Source organism: Ambystoma mexicanum, chromosome 4p (genome assembly GCF_040938575.1).
Source record: "Ambystoma mexicanum isolate Mex_15411 chromosome 4p, UKY_AmexF1_1, whole genome shotgun sequence".
NCBI classification, from domain to species: Eukaryota; Metazoa; Chordata; class Amphibia; order Caudata; family Ambystomatidae; genus Ambystoma; species Ambystoma mexicanum.
The window spans coordinates 1,047,880,942-1,047,901,312 of record NC_090927.1 but is presented as its reverse complement, the minus strand read 5'-3'; the positions used below and the strand labels follow the sequence as shown (position 1 = coordinate 1,047,901,312).

The 20,371-nt window shown below is 46.2% G+C and overlaps 2 protein-coding genes across 4 annotated transcripts in view; one reads left to right on the top strand and one right to left on the bottom strand.

Annotated features, from left to right (window-relative positions):
• The window catches only part of MCM9 (minichromosome maintenance 9 homologous recombination repair factor), a 907,286-nt gene that overhangs the window by 196,614 nt on the left and 690,301 nt on the right, over nt 1–20,371 (bottom strand). The window lies entirely within an intron of this gene.
• The window catches only part of ASF1A (anti-silencing function 1A histone chaperone), a 92,278-nt gene that overhangs the window by 21,166 nt on the left and 50,741 nt on the right, over nt 1–20,371 (top strand). For both annotated transcript variants that reach the window (XM_069606616.1, XM_069606617.1), the window contains one exon: nt 16,583–16,698. In XM_069606616.1, the coding sequence (XP_069462717.1) occupies nt 16,583–16,698 (116 nt within the window). The remainder of the gene's footprint in view (nt 1–16,582; nt 16,699–20,371) is intronic.

The window sequence follows — 20,371 nt, the reverse complement described above, 5'->3', positions numbered from 1 at the left end:
TAGTCTGCCTTCATCGTCCTTTTTAAACTCAATAACTGGAAGAGTACAGTGGGAGCAATCCAAATGAGGAGCACCCTTGCGTACACTGAGATCGGTGAACCGTACATTTTACCACCCCATTTCCTAGCTATCATAGGTTGTCCATCCCTCGTTAAGTATGTTTCCTATAATAGCGCCAGCATTGCCCCCATTCTATTCAAACATGCATGTACTCGCAATCTCTTAACGTAGTTAAGTCCCCTAACGTTCCAGGTAACTATGTTAATGTCATCTAACTTTGCCATAGAAAGCGCTGACTGGGTCTACATGTTCCCACTGCCCAGCCAATCTACCCTCTGGGGCCTTGCGCCCTCCCCCCGCCACTCCAGTACGGGCCACATTTTGCTCCTTCTCTTGCCTCTGCTTACTAGGGCCCCCGCTCCAGCTCCTTCAGTTGAATGACCAAGCATCAGAAAACCACACCCACTTTCGTACTCCTCCCGGGTCTTTTGTCTAACACACTTATACTTGTCCACAAACCAAACACTCCCCCTTAATCCAACCCTCTGTCTGTTCCCACCCCCCCACGCGTCCCAACAGACCATAACCCTGATAACCAAAAAACCTTATTCAACTTCAAACAACAGCCCAGCAGCACAATGCATATTGAGGCTTAGCCGCCTCTCCCGTACCCACCTCCCCACCTCCGGGTATCGTGCAACAGCTTAACGCTTTGCAACTGGCATCTTTGGTTACAACAGGGCTATATGGCAGCCGTTTGCAGCGACAGCCATCGTGTGACCTGTTCTCAGTCTTGGTGTCTCTATTCTGTGTGTCCTGCTGTCTTCTCGTCATCTTTCCGCCTTTAAATGTTAGTTGCGCATGGCGGCACAAGGAACAAAGGGCCATTTTTGGACATGTCAGATCTTAAACACACTATGGGCCTCATTATGACCCTACCGGTCCGGAAACAACGGTGGCGGTAAATCCGCCGCCACCGTGGTTGCCGGACCGGCTGATTGCGAGTTCTGCAGGCGGGAGGTGTCACTCCCTCCTGGTCTGACCTGGCGGAAGTAACGCCACCCGCCTGCAGGCGGAAATGGAAACACAGGCTCCGTCATAGACGGAACCAGTGTTTCCATTGACCTCATCAATGGGGATTTACGGAATTCCACCTCCGGAATTACCGGGTCAACGGGGTTGTAATGCCCCAGTGATTCCGGCAATCACAGAGGCGGAATGGTATTTCGGGTCCGGCGGCAGCCTGCCGGTTTTTCCGGCACAGCTACCGCCAGTCTCGTAATGAGGCCCTATGGCACTTAGTTGTTTCTGCTCGGCAGCTGTGGCAACCCCTGTGCTTCCATCCAGGAGTGTGCATCCTGTGTATTATCAAAAAGGTGCAATCTTCCGTTATGTAGAACCTTCAATTTAGCAGGGTAGATCAGCATATATCACCAATTTAGAAGAGCTTCTTGTGATAGCTTTTTCCTCTCTTGAGAAAGCAAGGATCCTCTCCCTGTCCTTATAGTTCACGATCTTAGCTATCAACGGTCTCAGGGGGGCTACAGGAGGTGGTTTTTTTGATCAGGGATCTATGCGCTCTCTCGACAGTGAATCCCTGTGTTAGCGTGCCGAGCCCCATCTCTTGCAGGAGCATATCTTTGACGTAAGCCGCAGGGTCCCTGCCTTCCTCTCCTTCCGGGATGCCCAGTTTTCTGATATTCCTGCGGGCCCGCCCCTACGCGTCTTCTACCCAGTGTTCCAAGTTTTTCACTCGTTCAACTAGGTCTGCCATTTGAGTCTGGGCACTGGCGAGGTTAGTCGTGTTGTCTTGTACTTGCTGTTCTACTGTGCCCAATCAGTATGCAAGTGTGCGTACATCTTGATGCAATAATCCGACATCCACTATGCCCACATCCATCTGGTATTCTAGTGCGGACTTCAATGCTACAATCGCTGGCAGGATAAGGCCCTCTTCTTGTGAGCTCATCTGTGACGTCGCTGACTCCGCGCTTATGTTCTCCTGTGCCGTTGCATCGTTCCCCTCCTTGCGGGTGTAAGCCTCCATCACAGTCTGTCTAGCTTTACCCTTACAACACTTGTAAGGCATTTGAATTTCGTATCCTCACCAAGCCAATGCAGGTGTTGTAATGACACAATTAGTCTCTTCCTGACAGCTGTTGCTTTTCGCAGATGGCCTTGCACCTCGCACACCAACCACCCCGCTGGGTATCACTGGCTTCACAGGCTCTCATCGCAGTGTTGCAGTACCAGTGTGCTCTTCGCAATGAGATGCACTACCTCTTTGCACTCTTCCACACTCCGTAACACCGGGCATGTGCGCCCGGAGCCGGGGGGGTCTGTTTACTCCTCGCTCCTGCCTCCAGTCGCACAGTTACAACTGTTTCACTGGATTAGGGTCCATCACTTAACATGCACCCTGTGTGTCTGGGTGTCCTTCGTCTGCAGAGAAGTTCTTCACACGTTACCCCTATGCAGATACTCACTTCTGTCTATTATGTACCCCTCCTTCATAGCGTTTTGGCTTCCTTTTCCCAGTTAGGAACTCAACTCTTCCGTTGTCACTCCAGGTCTTCCCTATTCGTTGTCTGAGGACCGCCTCGCCAGGCGTTTCAATGCAACCCACTGGTGTGCCAACCAGGTGCCGATTATGCCGCCCTGTGCCCCCAAAGTCCCAAAAAACATTTGGTGCACCCAGTGCCCACCCGGGCACAGTGACCTGGTGCCGTTCCCCATGCTGCCTCCAAATGTTGTTTTCAGCGTCTCGTTTCTGACAGTAAAGGCAGTAATGGCAGTCTGTTACATATTAGTCTTCTTGCATCATGTACTTAATTCAAATGACTGGTCAACTGCACTCGTGCAGTGCTGATGAGTGCAGCTGTCTCTTGCCTCGTTATCCCTGTGTGCCCCACAGTGGGTTAGCCGTTTCCCACTGGGCATTGTACGTCCTCAACAATTGTGTCGCGTTTGGCACTTGGGTGTGCAGACAGGGCTATAAATCCTTGGACCTTAAATCACCCCCTTGGCATACTTGAGCTCAGCATTAGAGTTCCGTACCTGGGTCGACTAAGCCAATGCATTAAGTGGGTATGTGCCCAATGCCTCAGCCGCCACTGCTTGGTGGTGTCCGTGAGCCGGGAAATTCTCTCACCTCGGTGTTAGAGAGAATTCTCACCCAAGTGCTAAATTCCCCCTACCTTAGAGTCCTCCAGATCTTTTGCTATATTTTTGGACTTTGAACTTTTGATTTTCAATGTGTTTTCTGTGTTTGTGTTCTTTGGATATGGAATTTTAGACAACTCCATAGGCATCATCTTTTTCTTGTGTGTCACACAGCACCATCAGTGTAGTGGCACAGGGATGTCTTTCAGACTTCCTAAGGTTTAAATACCTTCTTTGGGACGGACTACTGTCTCCCAGTGCATGTAAAGTTAAATTGACTTTGCTCGTCTTTTTATATTCATAGACCCAGCACAAACTATCTTCCTATAGAGTGCTGGAGGGGTTGCCTAGCATCCCCTATGTGTAAACACTCATGTAACAGTAAAATGTTACCCTTTCCTCTTGAAATGGCTGGTGGCATTGCTTTTAGAACAAACTACCATGATTTTTCCCGGCCGCGAACACCGGTAGCTAAAAATCGGGTCAGCCATGTTTTCCAATATGGCGCCCAAGACCCCTCTGTAAAAACAGACTCTGGTCATCTTTTTTTGGCGTTTCTTTTAGGAAATGTCCTTCTAGTGTTTGTCTCTGCGCGCCAAACCAGGTTTGGTCCCTTTGTTCGATGACCTTAGGCGGGCTTCAGTGCTAAAGCCCTCCTCTGGCACCTGAGTGTCTGGGGTGGACAGGATGTGAGGGAGGTGCCCAGAACTCCCTGTGCTTAGTCTCCTAGGAAACCTGAATGCACTCTGGCGTGTTTGGCTAGCTGACTGTCCGGCAAGGACAGCCACCCTGCTGGGTGAGTGACAGCTAGGCTGGAATGAATGGGAGAAAACTGTTTAAAAGCAGGTTTCTGGGACTTGGAAGACAGAGTCGACCACTGGAACGGAAGAACCGTAGACTAGCTGAAGGAAGATGACTGCTGCAACTCCTGGACCGTTGGTTTGCCCGGCGAAGCCCTGCTGCAGGTCCGAAATTGCCTGAAACTCACTCGACAGAGAAGTCCCTTCAAGGACGACTTCTGCCTTGAGCTGGTGGGAACAACCAACTCGCAAGCCACCTTCTTCAGAGTGCTGTTGAAAACCGGATAGCCAGTGAGAAGGATACCAGTTTGTGGACTTTAAGGCACTCACACCTTAAAACCGACGTTTAGCCAAGCTTGTGGCTTCTTCCCTGGGCAGTGCAGGAACCTCACAACGTCCTCCTTCTTGTCCCCGTGACTGAAGCTCAGGAACAGTGAGATCTGCAGCAACTGCCAGGAACAACTGCCTCAGCTACAGATTTTCTTCATCAATTAGGTACTGTGTGAAATCCTTCCTGCCGCAGTGAAAGTTTGTGAAACTTTCCCAACTTTGGAGTCTTGTTCGCTCCTAATCCTACATACAACTCCTTTTCTGGCAAACTACTTCTAAGAACATTGGCAAAGACTTAACCATTTACTACCAGAACTGTGCTATCCTATCCAAGACACTGAACCATTGACTTTGGCCCAGGCCTATTGAATTGAATTGCTTCTTGTAGTGAACTGAACTTATTTGCCCTACCTCTTAAAGTAATTGTGTTTTCATTCATATAACCTTCGTCTTTCTACCCCTTTTGAAAGTTACTGAAGTGCCATTTTGCTCCCACTTCAGGGGAGCCTAACTTGTTTAGAAACCTATTGTTTGTGTACTGTAGTGTATTATAGTGTGATATTGAGCAGCTTCTTGCTAGTGAAATGTTTTCTAAATAAATGCGTAAATACATGTATATTCTTTTACCAAGAAACCTTGAGTAAGTGTTTGTATGTACTACTGTGATTGCAAGTCCTTTGTGTAACATCTTGTATTGCTCACATCCCTCTTGAGATAAGTCTGGCTGCTCAGCCACTGCCACCACTTAACTGTGTAGTACAGGCTTGTACCAAAGGTGAGATTGTGCTTACACCTGTAGTCTTAATTGTGTGTAGTGTTCCCAAAGGGTACTGCATGTAATTCTGCCTAACACTCGCTTCTCGATGCATGTACATTCCTCACCATCTAATACTCAGTCAAGCACCACAGCGCTCTGATCGGCGTGGTCGTTGCCGTGCCCTAAAGCCTCCCAACTCGTCTCAGCCAAAGGCCAGCCTCCAAGCGGTGAATTTGCTATGTTGTGCTGTGCTGCCATGGTCTGGGCTTGGGCTCGCGGCAGAACATTGCTCTGTTCCGGTCTGGTGTTCCACGCCTGGTGTCCACAGGCTCCTCCCATCGCCACTCCCTCCGGCACTGTCCTCATCCCATTCCTGGGTTCAGCCTGTCCTCTCTGCCAGCCAGTTCCTGCTCAGGTTGGCACAGGGTCGCCACCTCACCTCGGTACGGTTCCTCTGCTCTCAGCGCTGGGTTGCCTAGCTAGCTGTGTACCCGAGGAGAAAGAAGCGTCTGAAAAAAACACTAATGCGATTGAGGGCTCAGGCTGCCATTTTGGGTGCAGCGTTCATGTTTTTCCGGACACTTCTTTCTCCTCGGCTACATAGCATCTACACCCAGGCTTCTCTAGCGTTGGTCAGTAACACCTCAGCTCTCCACCCCTGCAACAGACACAGAATAGGGCAGTAAATACTATCGTTATCTAGGATCAAGGGGGACCTCCGCAAGTTTGCTGCCTCACTGCATGCCAGCTGGCCACGCCCTGTGTGCTTAGCATAGTTGGTTTGTGTGTGATATGTTTGCAGGAGTATGGGAGGTTTATGGCATTGGGTTAAGTTGCGGCCACGGAGGTGGCTTGTTGGCGAACTGCGATGATAGACAACACTGAAACTGGCATATTGCAGCCGGTTGTTTGTGCGGGGGGAAAACACTCCTTCAGGACTGGAAATTGACTGGCTGCACGGCAGGGCTGGTCATCCGGCTCTGCTTCGTCACTGGTTATCATCTGGAAGACAAAAGACATTGAACTTTGTTTAGCAATGACTTTTTAATATCCCTTCTTTCTGGGCTCAGGCTTCTGATTGGTTCTCCAGGGTGCAGGCCCCTCCCAGCTGCTTTGGATTTGTTCCTGCCCAGGAACCCAAAGTCTTCTCATTTTGGCTGCACCTCCCTATTGAAAACCAAGCCCTGTCCAAGTTGTCGTATGTCAGGGCTTTGGTAGACCCTACCCTTCCCCAGTCTGTTACTCCTGAGTGGTACTCTGTATGGGTTTCATGATTCATCCCCAGTCGTCCACTCGGGAGGGTTGGGACCTTGTTACAATGTTTGATGCCCTACTGTCATTCTCTGCCATTGAGCTGTAGTTGTGCTCTCTCTCCATCTTACCCCTAAGGCAGAGTAGGATGTCCTTTGGCGTTTCTCCCTCTTCGAGTCTCACTTCTTGGTACACATGCAGTCGACTGTCTCTGTCTTGGCGGGGCGTTGGTGAGCGGGTCATCCGCAGACTTCGGACACGGTTCTGTGGTGCCTTCTGCAGAGTGTTCAAGTGACTTGCTGTACCCTCTTTCCGGCATGGTGTCTGACCCTGTGCCGTCTTCTTTGGTTGCAGTTTTATTTTTGTCTGTAAGTCCCTGTTCTATTTTTCTGCAGCTTTGCGCCCTGCTCCTGAGGTATCCCCCAAGCCCTGCCATTTGGGCTGGCTATGATAGTTTGACCAAAAATCTGCAGCGACAACAGCCGGCCATGTTTGTCTACCCTATCAAAAGAAAAAGGCTCTAGGGTCAGGAAACCGCAGGATCCAGGGTTAGTATACTTTATAGCTGCCTGCCATGTCAAAAGCGCATGGTCCGTGAACAGAAAGAAATGTCACCCCAGCAGATAATATCTCAATGGCCCAACACTCTTTCACGATGGTTGAGTAGGACTGTTTGCATGGCGCAAGCTTCCTATTGATGTATGCGATGGGTGGTGGTCTCCATCTCTTTCCTGTGACAGAACGGCCCCAAGCCCCACTGCAGAGGCATCAGTTTGCAACTAGAAGGGCGGTTTGACGTCCGGGCAACTAACGACTGGGTGATTAGGTTTTTCAAGGTCTGAAATGCGGCTTCAGGTCTGTCCTGGCCAGTCTTGGGTTATGACTTCAGGAGGTCTGTAAGGGGGCAGCAATGGTCGCAAAGTTGGGAGTAAACCTTCTCTAGTAGCCAACCAAGCCAAGAAATGCCTGGACTGCCCTTTTGGTGGCTGTGAAGCTGATATGGCTTATGTCCGTGATTTTCTCTGCCTGCGAGAGTTCCATTTCCCAGCATGTCTGAGATATTTTGTCTGATGGGCTCCTGACCTGGTTTTACATGGGGTTGATTTTGAGAACCCTCTTGCCTAGAGTTTGAATCACCTTGTTAGGTGTTCCAAATGGTCAGACCAATCGTTAGTTAAACACCACTATGTTATCTCGGTAAGTAGCTATGTAGGCTTTTTGGTTATTCCGAATGCTGTGCATGAGTCATTGGAAAGTCGCCAGAGAACGGTGTAAATCAAAAGGCAATACAGTAAACTGCACAACCCATGTGGTGCTGCAACCACCCTTTTAATTGTATCCTCTGTGTGTAGGGGTATTTGACAATAACCTTTAGCAAGGTCTATAGTACAGTGCTGGTCCCAGGTTTTCCAGTAGGTCGGTCCTCCAGGATTCTATTTTGCCTTTGCCTAACCCTTACTCCGGCAGGGGTTTGGATGACATGTTCTACACTTATGGCTTTTCCGGGAAGGTGTGAAAATCTGATAGGGTTACAGTACTTCCATAAGTTCCTCAGAGAGAGTCGCTCTGAAGGTAACATTGGACATATATTAATCTGGTAGGTCACGGATTAGTAGTCCACTCAAGAGTGTTGGCTGATACCATTTAACTGACTCACTTGATATGTTTCTGCTGCTTGAGCTATTCGGTTGCTGGCCGGTGTACTGTCTTTGATCACAGTACAGGTTCCCCTCCATTGGTCCAACATTATATTTTCACTCATCAGAACCATCACCAATAGTCGATCCCCAGGGTAGAATCATTTCATACCAATACCTCTGCTGCAGGCTCATTCTAGTTGCTGTTGAGCTCCTCCTGCTTTCTGGGTGACTAGCTCTTGTAATGAGGCTAGGTGTTTCAGCAACTCTTTGATGTACTTCGTCAGTGTTGCTTCAGACTTGCTCCTTTGTACCCAATCCTCCTTGGCATCATCTAAAATGGTCCTTGGATTTCTCCCAAACAACTCAAAAGGTGAGGAGACAGTCGGATTGAGGAGTTGCTTGCAGAACCATCAAGATCAGGGGCAATACTCACCCCCAACATGTTACATGGGTCCCAATTCACTTTTTAGGCATTCGGTGGATAGTTTGGTCAGGACGATCTACCAACCCATACATCTGCAGATGATAGAGGTTCCAATATGGTGGATTTGCAGCAAAGCAAATACCTGCTTCATGACTGTCGACCTACAGTTGGTTCCCTGATCTGTTACGATTTCTTTAGGTGTGCCTTCTTCATTTTGGGACTAGATACCCACACTTAGCAAAGATTTGGTTCAAATCGGTCCAGAGATTCTTCAGCATCCCTACAAACCTAATTCTCGCTTGGCGAAGCTGCCCAAAAATGTCAGAGTCCGGTATTTATTTTATTTTGGAAGGGTTTGTGCAGATTCATCAAACAATGCAAAAGGTATGACCCACCCAAAACGTCCTGTTCCAATAGGCAGTCCATTTTATCCACAACTACCGGATGCTACCGTCGACCCACTCCACAGTATTTTGTAAGAACATTTTTGGGGATTTTGTTAATGGGCAGGCTTAAGCAAACCTGGATGGTGGAAAAGGGCATATTTGCAAAAGGGATTTTTTTCTCAGTGACCAAGCGTATTATTATTGTTCCAGATACAAACTAAATCTAGCACATGAAATGCATATCATTCATGCTTTGGATCTATTACAAATATAATATAATAGACGTTTTTGAGCATTACTGCTTGACACCTACTGCATGAAACTTTTTCATGAATGGTGCCACGTTTTGCAAACTAGTGTTTCAACATTAACTATTCATATTGACCTTATACATATATATATAGAATTAGTTACAATTTGAATGGTCTGCTAGCACTTCATGGTAGTTGTAATTACAATATACACTTGATGCAAGCCCCGTTGCTTGACCAAGGCAAGAGATCCGAAGCAAAACCTGCTTCGCTTATGTTGGAAAGAATTGGGAAAACTTCTCAGGAGTTGCTGAACTTGTACTACCAGGGGAATATGGGGAATAAATGAAATGGGGTTGAGTGGTTGGTGCATAAAGATTATTCCTAACCAGTTCAGTAAGAAGACAGCCACAATACACTTTACTTCAATATATTTGTATAGCACACCAAATGGCCCGGAGGCATACGGGCAAATAGCAGACCGACAAAGACCAGCAACAGAAAGTACAATAGGGCATATATGCGGAACAAATCAGGCAAGCAATTTAAACTGATTGGACACTATCTGAATAGTAAGGTTTTGAACTTTTTTTTGAAGATCTCCATGGATTTTATTTGCCTAGGATCCAGCGGTAGCCTGTTCCATGCTCTCGGGCTGCTGCAACGAATGCCCCTTTTTCCATCATTGTGAGTTTACATCTGGGCAAGGATAGGTGTTGTCGGTATTTTGAAGTTTTACTATTTAACAGAAGTGTGGACCACAACCACATCTTCCAACCATGTCAGCAGCAGTGGATGACACAGAGTAAAGCAATTTCCTTTGTCTAAGGTTTCTCTTCCATGACCTGATGAGCGACTGCAATAGCAGACCACGCATTTTAGGTTAAGCCTTGCCAAATGCATGATCTGAATGTAGGCTGCAGTCTGGATCAACCTCTTGGTGCCAATAGGCTGAGACGAACTGACAGCGATGGAAGTGCAGCATGGTGTTTTGAAGGTACACAATACTCTGAAAGGAAACTAAAATAATGTTATCATGTGTTTTGTCTAGCCATTATAAAAAGCATTTATAATTGTAATGATTTGAGTGAGAAACATCCTTCCTGAAGATTCCCTGGACATCCTGGTACATGCATGATCTAAAGTATCAGATGAAGATAATGCCATGCTTTAGCTTTGAGCAGCCAGCTAGAGATGAATGTACACTCTCTGGAAAAAGTTTGGCAGCGCTAACAACTTAGTAATCACTTGGGTTGCTTCATTTTGTTTGGGGTAAGAAGATAGCACGGCAGCAGAGAATCCACACCCATCTAGCTTATAGATACAGCAGATGGCCATCTCAGATTAGGGGAGGACAGCTGTTTTCCTTGAGCTCTTGTCTAGAGAGCGAGTCCAGTCAAGGTAATACTTGGAGGCTAGGGTCTGGATCACAGTGATCATCTTGAATTTTTCCAGAGACAAGAATTGGTTTGCTTAGTACTCCACCAAGACCAAATTAAAATCAAATGTTTCAAGGAGTCTCTGTACAAAGTTTGTTTCGAAGGACACCCAGAGTAGAGGTGTGGATGGTGAGGTTGAAAGAATAGTCATGCTTCAAATTGGCCATAACTATGCTAAATAATTGTACTTCCAAGCTGCAGTTTTTAAAAGGGATTGCATCGACATATTACTTTTATATAAAGTTATAAGCTCCCATTAAACCATTTAAAACTAGCCTTCCTAGTCATTTATGCAAATTCCTTCTACTTCTAAGTGCTGTTATGTTAGGACTTCATTATCTAATTAAATTATATTCCATGTATTGCTCTCATGAAAGGCTGATTCAGCCGAGCTTGAATTCCAATTTATGAGCTGCAGGCTGACCCAGTGTCGTGAGCTGAATATTTAACTCACTAAACTAACTTTGTTGCTAAGCTGGGGGCTGTGTGGGTGTGAACAACGAAATGCACAAAATCAAAGCACCTAAAAAAATATACTATCCTAAAGCAAAACACAGGAAACTCAGGACAAAAAGGGCCTTACAATGTCTCTGCTGAAGGGACAACTGTGGGTATCCTAGAGTAGGGAACAGTACATTCCAGACCTGTGACATGACAAGGCGTCACTCCCCCAGCGTCGAATGGAACAGACTTGGCACTGTTAATGTAACACTCAAGGACCTAATGCAGTGTCTACACTTCCTCTGATGCACTACACAGGACTGTTGATCTAGTGGCATCTCTCCCTGGAAAAACTTTGAAGGCTATAATGGTGAGCTTGTACTTCACCCCTAAAATAATAGGTAGCCATTGCAGAACCTACTGAATGAGGGTGCCCTACTAGAAGCGCCAAACATCTTGCAGCTTTGGGGAAGCTGCATTCGGCACGAGCTGGAGAAGGCTTTTGCACAAAGAACACACTCTTAATATAATGTGCTTTGACGATTCCAACGGGATAGTCACCTCTCCTCAAGGGTGAGCCACCCCCTTTGGGACTATGGAGGTGAGCCTGGTACACTTACCACCCCTTAATGGACTGGGTAAGTGGGATCCCTCTGAAGGTGACTCCCCCCGCCTCCTTAGAGGACAGAGACTCCCAACAGGAGGAAAAGTCACCAGCCACTAACATCTTTGTAGGGTATTTAGGAGTTGGATTTTCTGATGACCAAGTACACCTTTTAATAATGGCTAACTTGACTTCTGACCCTAGGTATGCCCAATCTCCTGTGAAGACTAAGGAGAAATGACTGAACCCACCCACTGGAGGATTGTCCCTGGAACAGCCAATCACAGAGGAGGCCGAGATAGCTCCCGTACACTTAACCACTGCAAAGTTGTCAGAGGAGGTGTGACTGAAGAGAGAGAGAGAATACATTGGTGTCAGCAGGCAGGAGTGTGACACAGACCAGGAGGGTGCAACAATGTGCAGCTAACAGCCAGCTGGCGAAGCATGAGAAGCTGCGAGAATTAGGGAGGACAACCCTCAGAAGGCAGAAGCGGGGCCCGGCTGAACTGTCACGTAAGCGACTCCACACAGCTGTAGGAGCGGGTGCGTAGAGCCTGGGAAAGGCACAGTGGAGCCCAGTTGGATAGTTGATAAGTAGCTGCGCGACAAAAGGAGAGCCAACTCAACAGAGTGGCGAGTGAGAAGAGCCCCATTATGGGGAGAACCTGGGAACACCCCAGAGTGGAGAGTGAGAAGAAAGTGCCCCAGAGTGGGGAGAGCCTGAGAACACCCCTGAGTGGGGACAAAGATAGACGGAAAGAATCCTAAAGTGGGAAGATATGGGCCTGGCCGGAAAACCTAGATAGGCTTACAGCACACCAAGAACTGTCTTTCTTAAACTTGAACTATAGGCAAACGTGTTTACTAAAAGGAGTAGGGTTGAGGTCAGAAGCCAGCAGTAGAAGGTGATTAGGTTAGAGTAGGATTCCAGATGGACGACTTTTATTACATTTAGACATTCTGATGAGCACCCTTTTGACTTCCATTTGTTATAGAATAGAATGAAAGTAGTTTGGTCCCGGATACCTTGCGCTATTAATAAGTCAACTTCAGAAGGAGTGTCACTGCACATCGCGACAGCCACGGATGCACCAGCTGACCCAGGACAGTGGAATAATCCAGCCTAGGAACTAAGAGATGGGGTTCAAATATGAATTGCTATAACCTTGAAGAGGACCCTTCAGGTCAAAACACGTGTCCGCTGACCATTTAAGACTACATGTCTTCCTTACACTAATAGAACCACAATGGGTTTTGAAAAACGATTGTTGTAGATATCCATCCTTCTAATTAATAGCGCAAGGGATCCAGGACCAAACTACTTTCATCCTACATAAAAAAGGAGGTGTGGGCAGCACCCCCACCCACCCGTGACCACTCTGCTAAAACCAAACTCGGATAACAATAGAGAAGCGCAAGAGGAGTTTCAAGCCTAGGCCCAAACTTTCTTGCTATAGAATAGGACTTGTACCTGTAGATTTCGGGAACGATTATTTGCAGATGACAAAAATAAAACCCTTGAAACAATGTGTGGTCGTCTGAATCCTGATTCGGATCTTCCACGGTCCAGATAAAAGCATGGGCCACTGATTCTGGGTCTGCCAGCAACATGAAGGGATGCAAACCTCAGACGATACCAAGGCTGCCTTGAAAGGCGAAATACATCCGAGTGTCATCAATGATGGAATGATTTTGGCGCAAGGGTTTCTGGCTTACCTCAATAAGGATATTGTTTGGTGTGGAGACACACAGTTTATTTCTATCGACAGCATTAAAGCTCAACTAGAAGCAGACATACTAACTAATGAAATATTCTAAATTTATGGAGATCGGAAGCCCCCTTTTATGCAGTCCTTAAAAGAATTAGTGCAAGAGCACTCACATAGTCACAGGTCATAAAGGTGCAAGCCATTATGGCTGCGAAACATGCACACACTATTAGGTGTATGAAATGTAAACTAGTTCTATCCAATAGGGATATGGCTTAGAATCTTGGCCCATGAACCACCAAGAGCCTATCTTGACTGGCGCAGACCCTCAAACTCAGATGCAAAAACAACTTTGAACATGTACAAGTACATTAATAAAGGTTTTTGTCACCTCTAATCTGTCAGCCCCTCCACTCACTCTCTACCCGACTGCTGAACCTGGGTTTTAGATGCCCATCAAGCAGAGTTGACTACAGGCACACTAGAATTTGGGAGAAAGTAGTTTAGCATATAACCACCTATCAACATGAACTAGGTTGGGTGACAAAGTACATGGTTTTGAAATACATGCCGGTTAAATGGAGGTAAGAGCTGCACAGGAAGCCAAGGCGTGCATTGGCTGAGACCTGCAAAGGGGGAGGCAAAGAATACATCCACAACTAATGCTGAACTGTAACCTAAGTAAAGTGGGAGCAGATGAGTATAGTTGGAGCAAATAGAAAAGGTGGAGTGAGAAATGAATCAGAGTTGGACCATGACAGACCAATCCCCCTTTGAGTAAATGATAAGACTGCTTGCTGTGTGGGCATTATCTGTATGTTCAGAAGTCAGTAAAGTATGACATAGTCACCCAGCAACCCTATGGGAAATAAAAACCAAAGTAATCTCTCTATGCAACATATTGAATACACAAGTGGAGACGCATGGGAATATGTCCAGAGGCAGGACAGAAAAACAAAAAAAAGATGCAGAACAAAACTTGTGGGAAAAACTGGATTGGAACTCAGGGTTGAAAATTGAGGGCTAGTTACACAGGGCAAATTATGGCACAGGACACACGACTGCAGACAGCAGAGCTAGCTCTTACACAAGAACATAAGCTGGAAGTGTATAAACTATCTGTCCTGGAACAGGTAGAAGGAATAGCTAAATAATATCCAGGGAAGTTATCCACGACTCAAGAATGGGTATTTGTAAGAAGAAGCATAAAGCTTTTACAAGGGTTTCTGGTGGCAGAAGTGGTGCAAACTAGAGATGCAAGAAAACAAAAAAGACAACACGGCAAAAGATCCAGGGAAGAAAAAATGGACACAGGCCAGGGTGTCTACTGAAGAGATGCACATTAACAGGAATACACTGGGGGAGGCGATAGGGTACAAATAGGCGTATACAACAGGAACAAACCGCATGCTGACAAAACCACAAAAAAAGCAGTAATCTAGGTGGGAAGCCTAGTTTAAAGCAATGCAAGTTCTACAGAGAATATGTTGTGACGACAGTGGCATTTAAAATCACCCAGGAGCCAGGCAAGTGGATTCAACAAGCTAGGTGCTGTTCAACTAGACTCCACCTTTTGGGCCTAATCTATAGGCGGATTCAGAAAGTACAAAACATGAACCATAATGCATTAGGAGTGCAAAAATCACAAATTCTCAGAATGGAGTGTGATCTGAAAAAAAGGCAAAGAAGTTGGTGGACATGTACCAGGGTTCAAGTACAGACCAGGACAGAAAAGGAATTAATAACGAACCCCTTGAACATGCTACCTGATGGAAGGATGTCAGAATCCAGACAGTAGCAGTGTCCAGAATACAAAATGTTCATTCTCTTCATTAGCCATTTAGACTATAAAATGATCTGTGTGCATTTGAAAAAGTGGCCTATGCCTTACCTAGCAGATTGGAACTGTATATTTTATGCATTAGCAGTGGATTCTTGTTTCACACCAAGTAGTTCTATATTGAAATAACATGCAGCTAAACAAAAGACAGGCGAGTCACACACTTTCAGCCATTTGAATGCGTTAGACCTGGACGTTTGTGTTGCAGAACTTGGGGTGAGCTTGGTTGCATGCATCTTTGCACTCTCTTAGTTGAGTTATGTTGGGAATGTAGACTTCTTTGGGTTTCTTTTTGTCAGTCTGAAATCCAAGGATAACAGGTTGGTTTGAGCTCATAAATTGGCTGGACGTTTTAGCACTTGTACTGGGCTGGTGATTTTGGGATCAAAGTGCAGAGCAAGGAATGTTATCTTCGGGTAGAAATTTCTTTCTCTGTGCATGTTTTGTAAGGCTGGAGGGGTGTCCCTTTCTCGAGACACATTAGAAAAGGAGATTGGGTGGGCAGAGTAGCCTGCATTGGGCAATTTACAAAACACCTTCTGTTTTCTAAAAGCGGACAGAGTAGGCTGTGTTAGCTGACAGATAAGCACACTGCATCACTGAATGTAAGTAAAAGGGGAGAATGTGCTCATTGTGTTATGTATATTTGGTTAGAGTGAGAGCGTTCTGTATTAATGTTTTAAGTTCAAGGTAAGACATTGGGCCTCATTATGCCGCCGACCCATAACATCGTTTCCGCCGCCTGATATCCCGGCGGCACCCTAGTGCCCCGGGGGTATCACAAGTTGCAGCATAAAAGTTACTCCCCATTGCTGTGCTAGTCCCATAGGACTTCCCGTTAATGAGGACACAAACACTGGCACCGTTACAGGGAGAAGGCTGCCGGTAGGGGCTTGAATTCCCGGTAGGTCAGGCCTGCCGCGAGTTCCATGGCCCCTACCGGCAGACTCAGTTTGCCAGTCCGTAAAGGGTGCCGGTACGCTGCTACCGGCACCCTTTTTTCCAGACCAGCAAACTTGTAATCAGGCTCATTGTCTTTGTGGAGAATGTACTGAAGAATTTGCCTCCCTTTTACCCAACTGCAACTTACATGAACAAAATTGAATAAGCCAAAATAAACCTCATCTGACTGCATTCGTGGCCCCCTATGTGCCCATGTCTCCTTTACCTGAAAGCTGTGATACACCATGTTGGGCCATCCGAAATATTATTGTAGGGAACTGGTCGGGTTTGGGCCTCGTGCCTTTAATTTTACAGAGTATCATTATTTCACATTCTATTACTGCAGCTCAGGTTGACTAATGCAATTGTTAGTAAGGCACAACCAAATCTGTGCTTATTTCTTAGCTATGGGTCATGACTAACCAGAAACTGAACATATAAAAAACACAACTTGGGGGAGTGGATGTGGCCTCATGATAGCAAACTGCATTATTTTCACCCATGAAGGTGGGAGTTTGTCTTACATGCATCGCCTTGTGTTCATGGAGACGAGATGCCTCTTTGCCATTAAAGCCTTTTAAATCATCTGCTTCTCTGCCCCTGCAGATTTGGAATGGAAAATAATTTATGTGGGTTCTGCTGAGAGTGAGGAGTACGATCAAGTGCTGGATTCTGTGTTAGTGGGACCAGTCCCTGCAGGAAGGCACATGTTCGTATTTCAGGTACGTTTGTAAGTCATACGGTAAGTTCAAATAAAAGTAGAGACTGAAATATATGGCAAACATGACTTAATCAAGAACAGTCTTTCTGAGGCTTGTATCTGCTTACATTCACATGCTTTGCATAGCCTGCCACCTAGTGGTTGGCCTGGAGTATTACATCTTGAACGCTGACGGGCATTCCCATGACTATACCCCAACCCTATGTGTACAGGGGCCCATGATCCTTCAGGTAAAGCAAGAGGTTTAGTATCAGCTGGTATCCCAAAACAGTTCATAAACATAATTGGCTCACAACATTTGTTATGCTCCCTTTAAAAATGTTTTTTGTCCCCAGCAAGAGGCATACATCTTTAAAATCTCAAGAAATGTAGTGTGGTAATGGGGTGAAATGGCCATTCTTTTAACATTTCCAATTCTGATTCAAACTTCCAATCGAATTTGACATGCCATCTCAGCCACCAAATTACAAGCACATAAAACACACACTGATACATGACTGTTAGGATTCCTGCTAAAAAAAATGAGAGTGCGCAACAAATTACCACAATTTATAGCCATTTGATAGAGTTTCTATCAAACGTGGAGTTAATAGAGTATTGTGGTGAGAGCAAATACATTAATTAATTTGGCCTAAGCATTCTCCATCTTTAAGAGACATTTGCCCAGTTCCTGATTAACCTTAAGTAATGTGGCACTGAAGGAGGATTTATGTCCATTAACTGAATACCTGGGACACTTCTCTGTAGATGAGAAATTCTCTCTAGCATCACATCACCGAATTTCCAAAAATGAATATGTTTGATGGATGGCTCTTCGCCTAAACCTTTCTACGGATAAAGGAGTTGTGATAAATATTCCAAATAGTTGCATAAAAGACACACTTAGCACATCCTGTGAAAAATGCATGTAAAAACCCAAAAGTTCACTGCAATAAATTCGCAACAATCCAAGAAAATAAGCATTGGCAAAGCCTACGATTTTGGTTTCCACCTATTCATACATTTTCAACATTACAGATTTTATATTTCTATACACCATCCAAATAAAATGATTAACTCGTTAATATCAGTCTTTACCTTTCCCATTCAAGAGAAGAGAAAATGAAACAAGCTATTCAGGGCTGAGTCCTGGGTGAGATGCTGTATTAGTTGGAAAGTAGGGGAGGGCACACTTGGTTAAGAAGTTTATATTGCACCACAGGCTGCTTAACAGCTTTAATTAACCAATTAAAAATATCGTTGACAGACCTGCTTTGCCAATTTTCTGGAAACATAATGTTCTTCAAGGCAATCAATCTAATAAACCAGTTGTCTGTATGGGATTTACCGTCTTGACAGGACTCTATATCAGCTGTAAAGACAGAGAGTGTTTATTACCTGTAACTCCTGTTCTCCAGCATTGGTATTTCTTTCAAAGATTCACATGCTGTGAATATTCCCAGTCGTCAGGATGGGAATCCTCGGTTACTTTTTGATTCCCCTTGCCCTAGGCAAGAAGAACCTACATTTTCTAGCCTAACACCTTTGTTATGGGTGCTTTTGGTCCCCACCAATGGGACCTCGAGTATCCCTAGAATAGAGCCTCCTCTTCCTCTCAGATTCTGACCCTGTGGTTGTAGATGTTCATATGGTGTGAGTGGGTTTACCCGAAGGGGTGGAAAGGGGGCGCAGGTGAATCTATGAAAGATACCAATGCTAGAAAACAGATGTCACAGGTAAGAAAAGTTCTCCTTCTCCAGCATTGGATCTTTCATAGATTCCCATGCTGTGAATAGACAATGTAGCAGTATACGGATACTGGAGGTGCACCCAGGCAAAAACCCCACGAGAACACCTTGCAGCAAATCCATAGGATCATACCTTATTGGAATAGGCGCTGGAGGACTGCTGTACCTATACACATTTCTTCGGCTTGTTGCTTCTCCGGGCAGTAGTGCCTTGTAAAAGTATGCAGCACTGACAGACCCCTGACCACCATGCCTTTGATGCCGCTGTAGCTCCGTTTAAATGTGCATGCAGAGGGGCCTGGAGGGTCTCTGAGGGTCAAAGATCTGTGGCAGAAAACAGTGGCCGACAAGATCCACCTTGCTATGCTTTGCTTTGATAGGGCATTGCCTTTATTCGTCGGGCCATATGCTACAAAGAATTGCGTTGACTTCCTGAAGGACTGTGTCCTGTCAATGTAGTAGTTGAACGCTCGCTTGAGGTCAAGCGAGTGCCATTCCACCTCTGCCGGTGATGAAGGCTAGCTAAAGAAAACTGGCAGTGTTATCGTGGAATTCTTGTGAAAGTCCATGGGGACTTTGGGAACAAATCGCAGGTTCGTCATGAGAAGTACTGTGTCCTTCTGGAAACGCAAGTAGGGTTAGTTAATTGTGAGGGCTTGTAGCTCCAACACTCTCCTAGCCGACGTAATAGCCATCAGGAAGGCCGCTTTCCACAACAGGCATCTTAGTGGTGTAGAGGCCATAGGTTCAATAAGGTTCCTCATGAGACTTGAGTACAGTGTTGAGGCTCCATTCCGGCGATATCCATTTTCCTGGTGGAAAATGTCTGAAAGGGCCTTTGAGGAAATGTTTTATGAGCCTGCGTCCGTGGAGGGAAACGCCTCTCTCCATTTTCGTGTACCTAGAGATGGCTGCTAAATGCACTTTAATAGAACTTTGGGCAAGGCCCCGTTTGGCCAGGCCCTGCAGGTATGGCAGTACATCCTCTGGTGTCACCCGGAATGAGGTCAGCCTTTACTGGCGTTCCTCGCGTTGGGTTTCACACCACTTAAAAAACTGCTTCCACTTCAGGCGGTATGACTTTTTGGTGGCAGGGGCTCTTGCCGCCGTTAGGATCTGTCTACATTCCTGTGATATGTTTAGGCTCCGAACTCCGCAAAGTCAGGAGCTGCGCCATCAGGCAAACTGATTGGACGTTGTGGTGTATAATTTTCCCCTTGCCTTGTGTTATGATGTCTGGTCGATTGCTTAGTTGGATGGGTTTGTCCATTGAGAGCTGGACCACATTGGAGTACCAGGTATGGCGAGGCCAGTCTGGCGCAATGAGGATTACTTTGCAGGCGTGCTGCTTGATCGTCTGTATCGTCCTATGCAGGATCGGGAATGCGTATACGAGCCGTCCCATGGAAAAGCGACCACGTTTCCCATAGAGCCCTTTTGGGGTGTCCTGCTGGCGTACCTGGCACACTTAGTTGTGGATCGTGGCGAACAGGTCCACTGTTGGCTGACCCCAGTGTTGAAATAGCGACTGCAGCGTCGAGGAATCAAGCTCCCTTTCATGGTTTTGGGACACTTGCCTGCTGAGGCTGTCCGCTGTCTGATTCTGTATCCCCTGAAGGTGGAATGCCTTAATGCTGATGCTGTGCGTTAAGGATCCGTGCCAGGTCAGTTGAGCTTCCTTGGACAATGTCTTGCACCTCGTTCGTCCGTGCTTTCGCAGGTAATACATTGTGGTGATGTTGTCTGTGAGGACTTTGACCGTCCGGTTCTTGAGTATTGGGAGGAATGACTTGAGCGCCCACCAAACCACTCAGAGTTCGAGCACATTTATATGTAGGGATGTCTCTCGGGGGTCCATAGCCCCCTGATGTGAAGCCGATCCACCCCTGGAGGGAGGCGTCAGTTATTAGTGTTTTGTCAGGAGTTGGATCCTGAAACGTTTTCCCC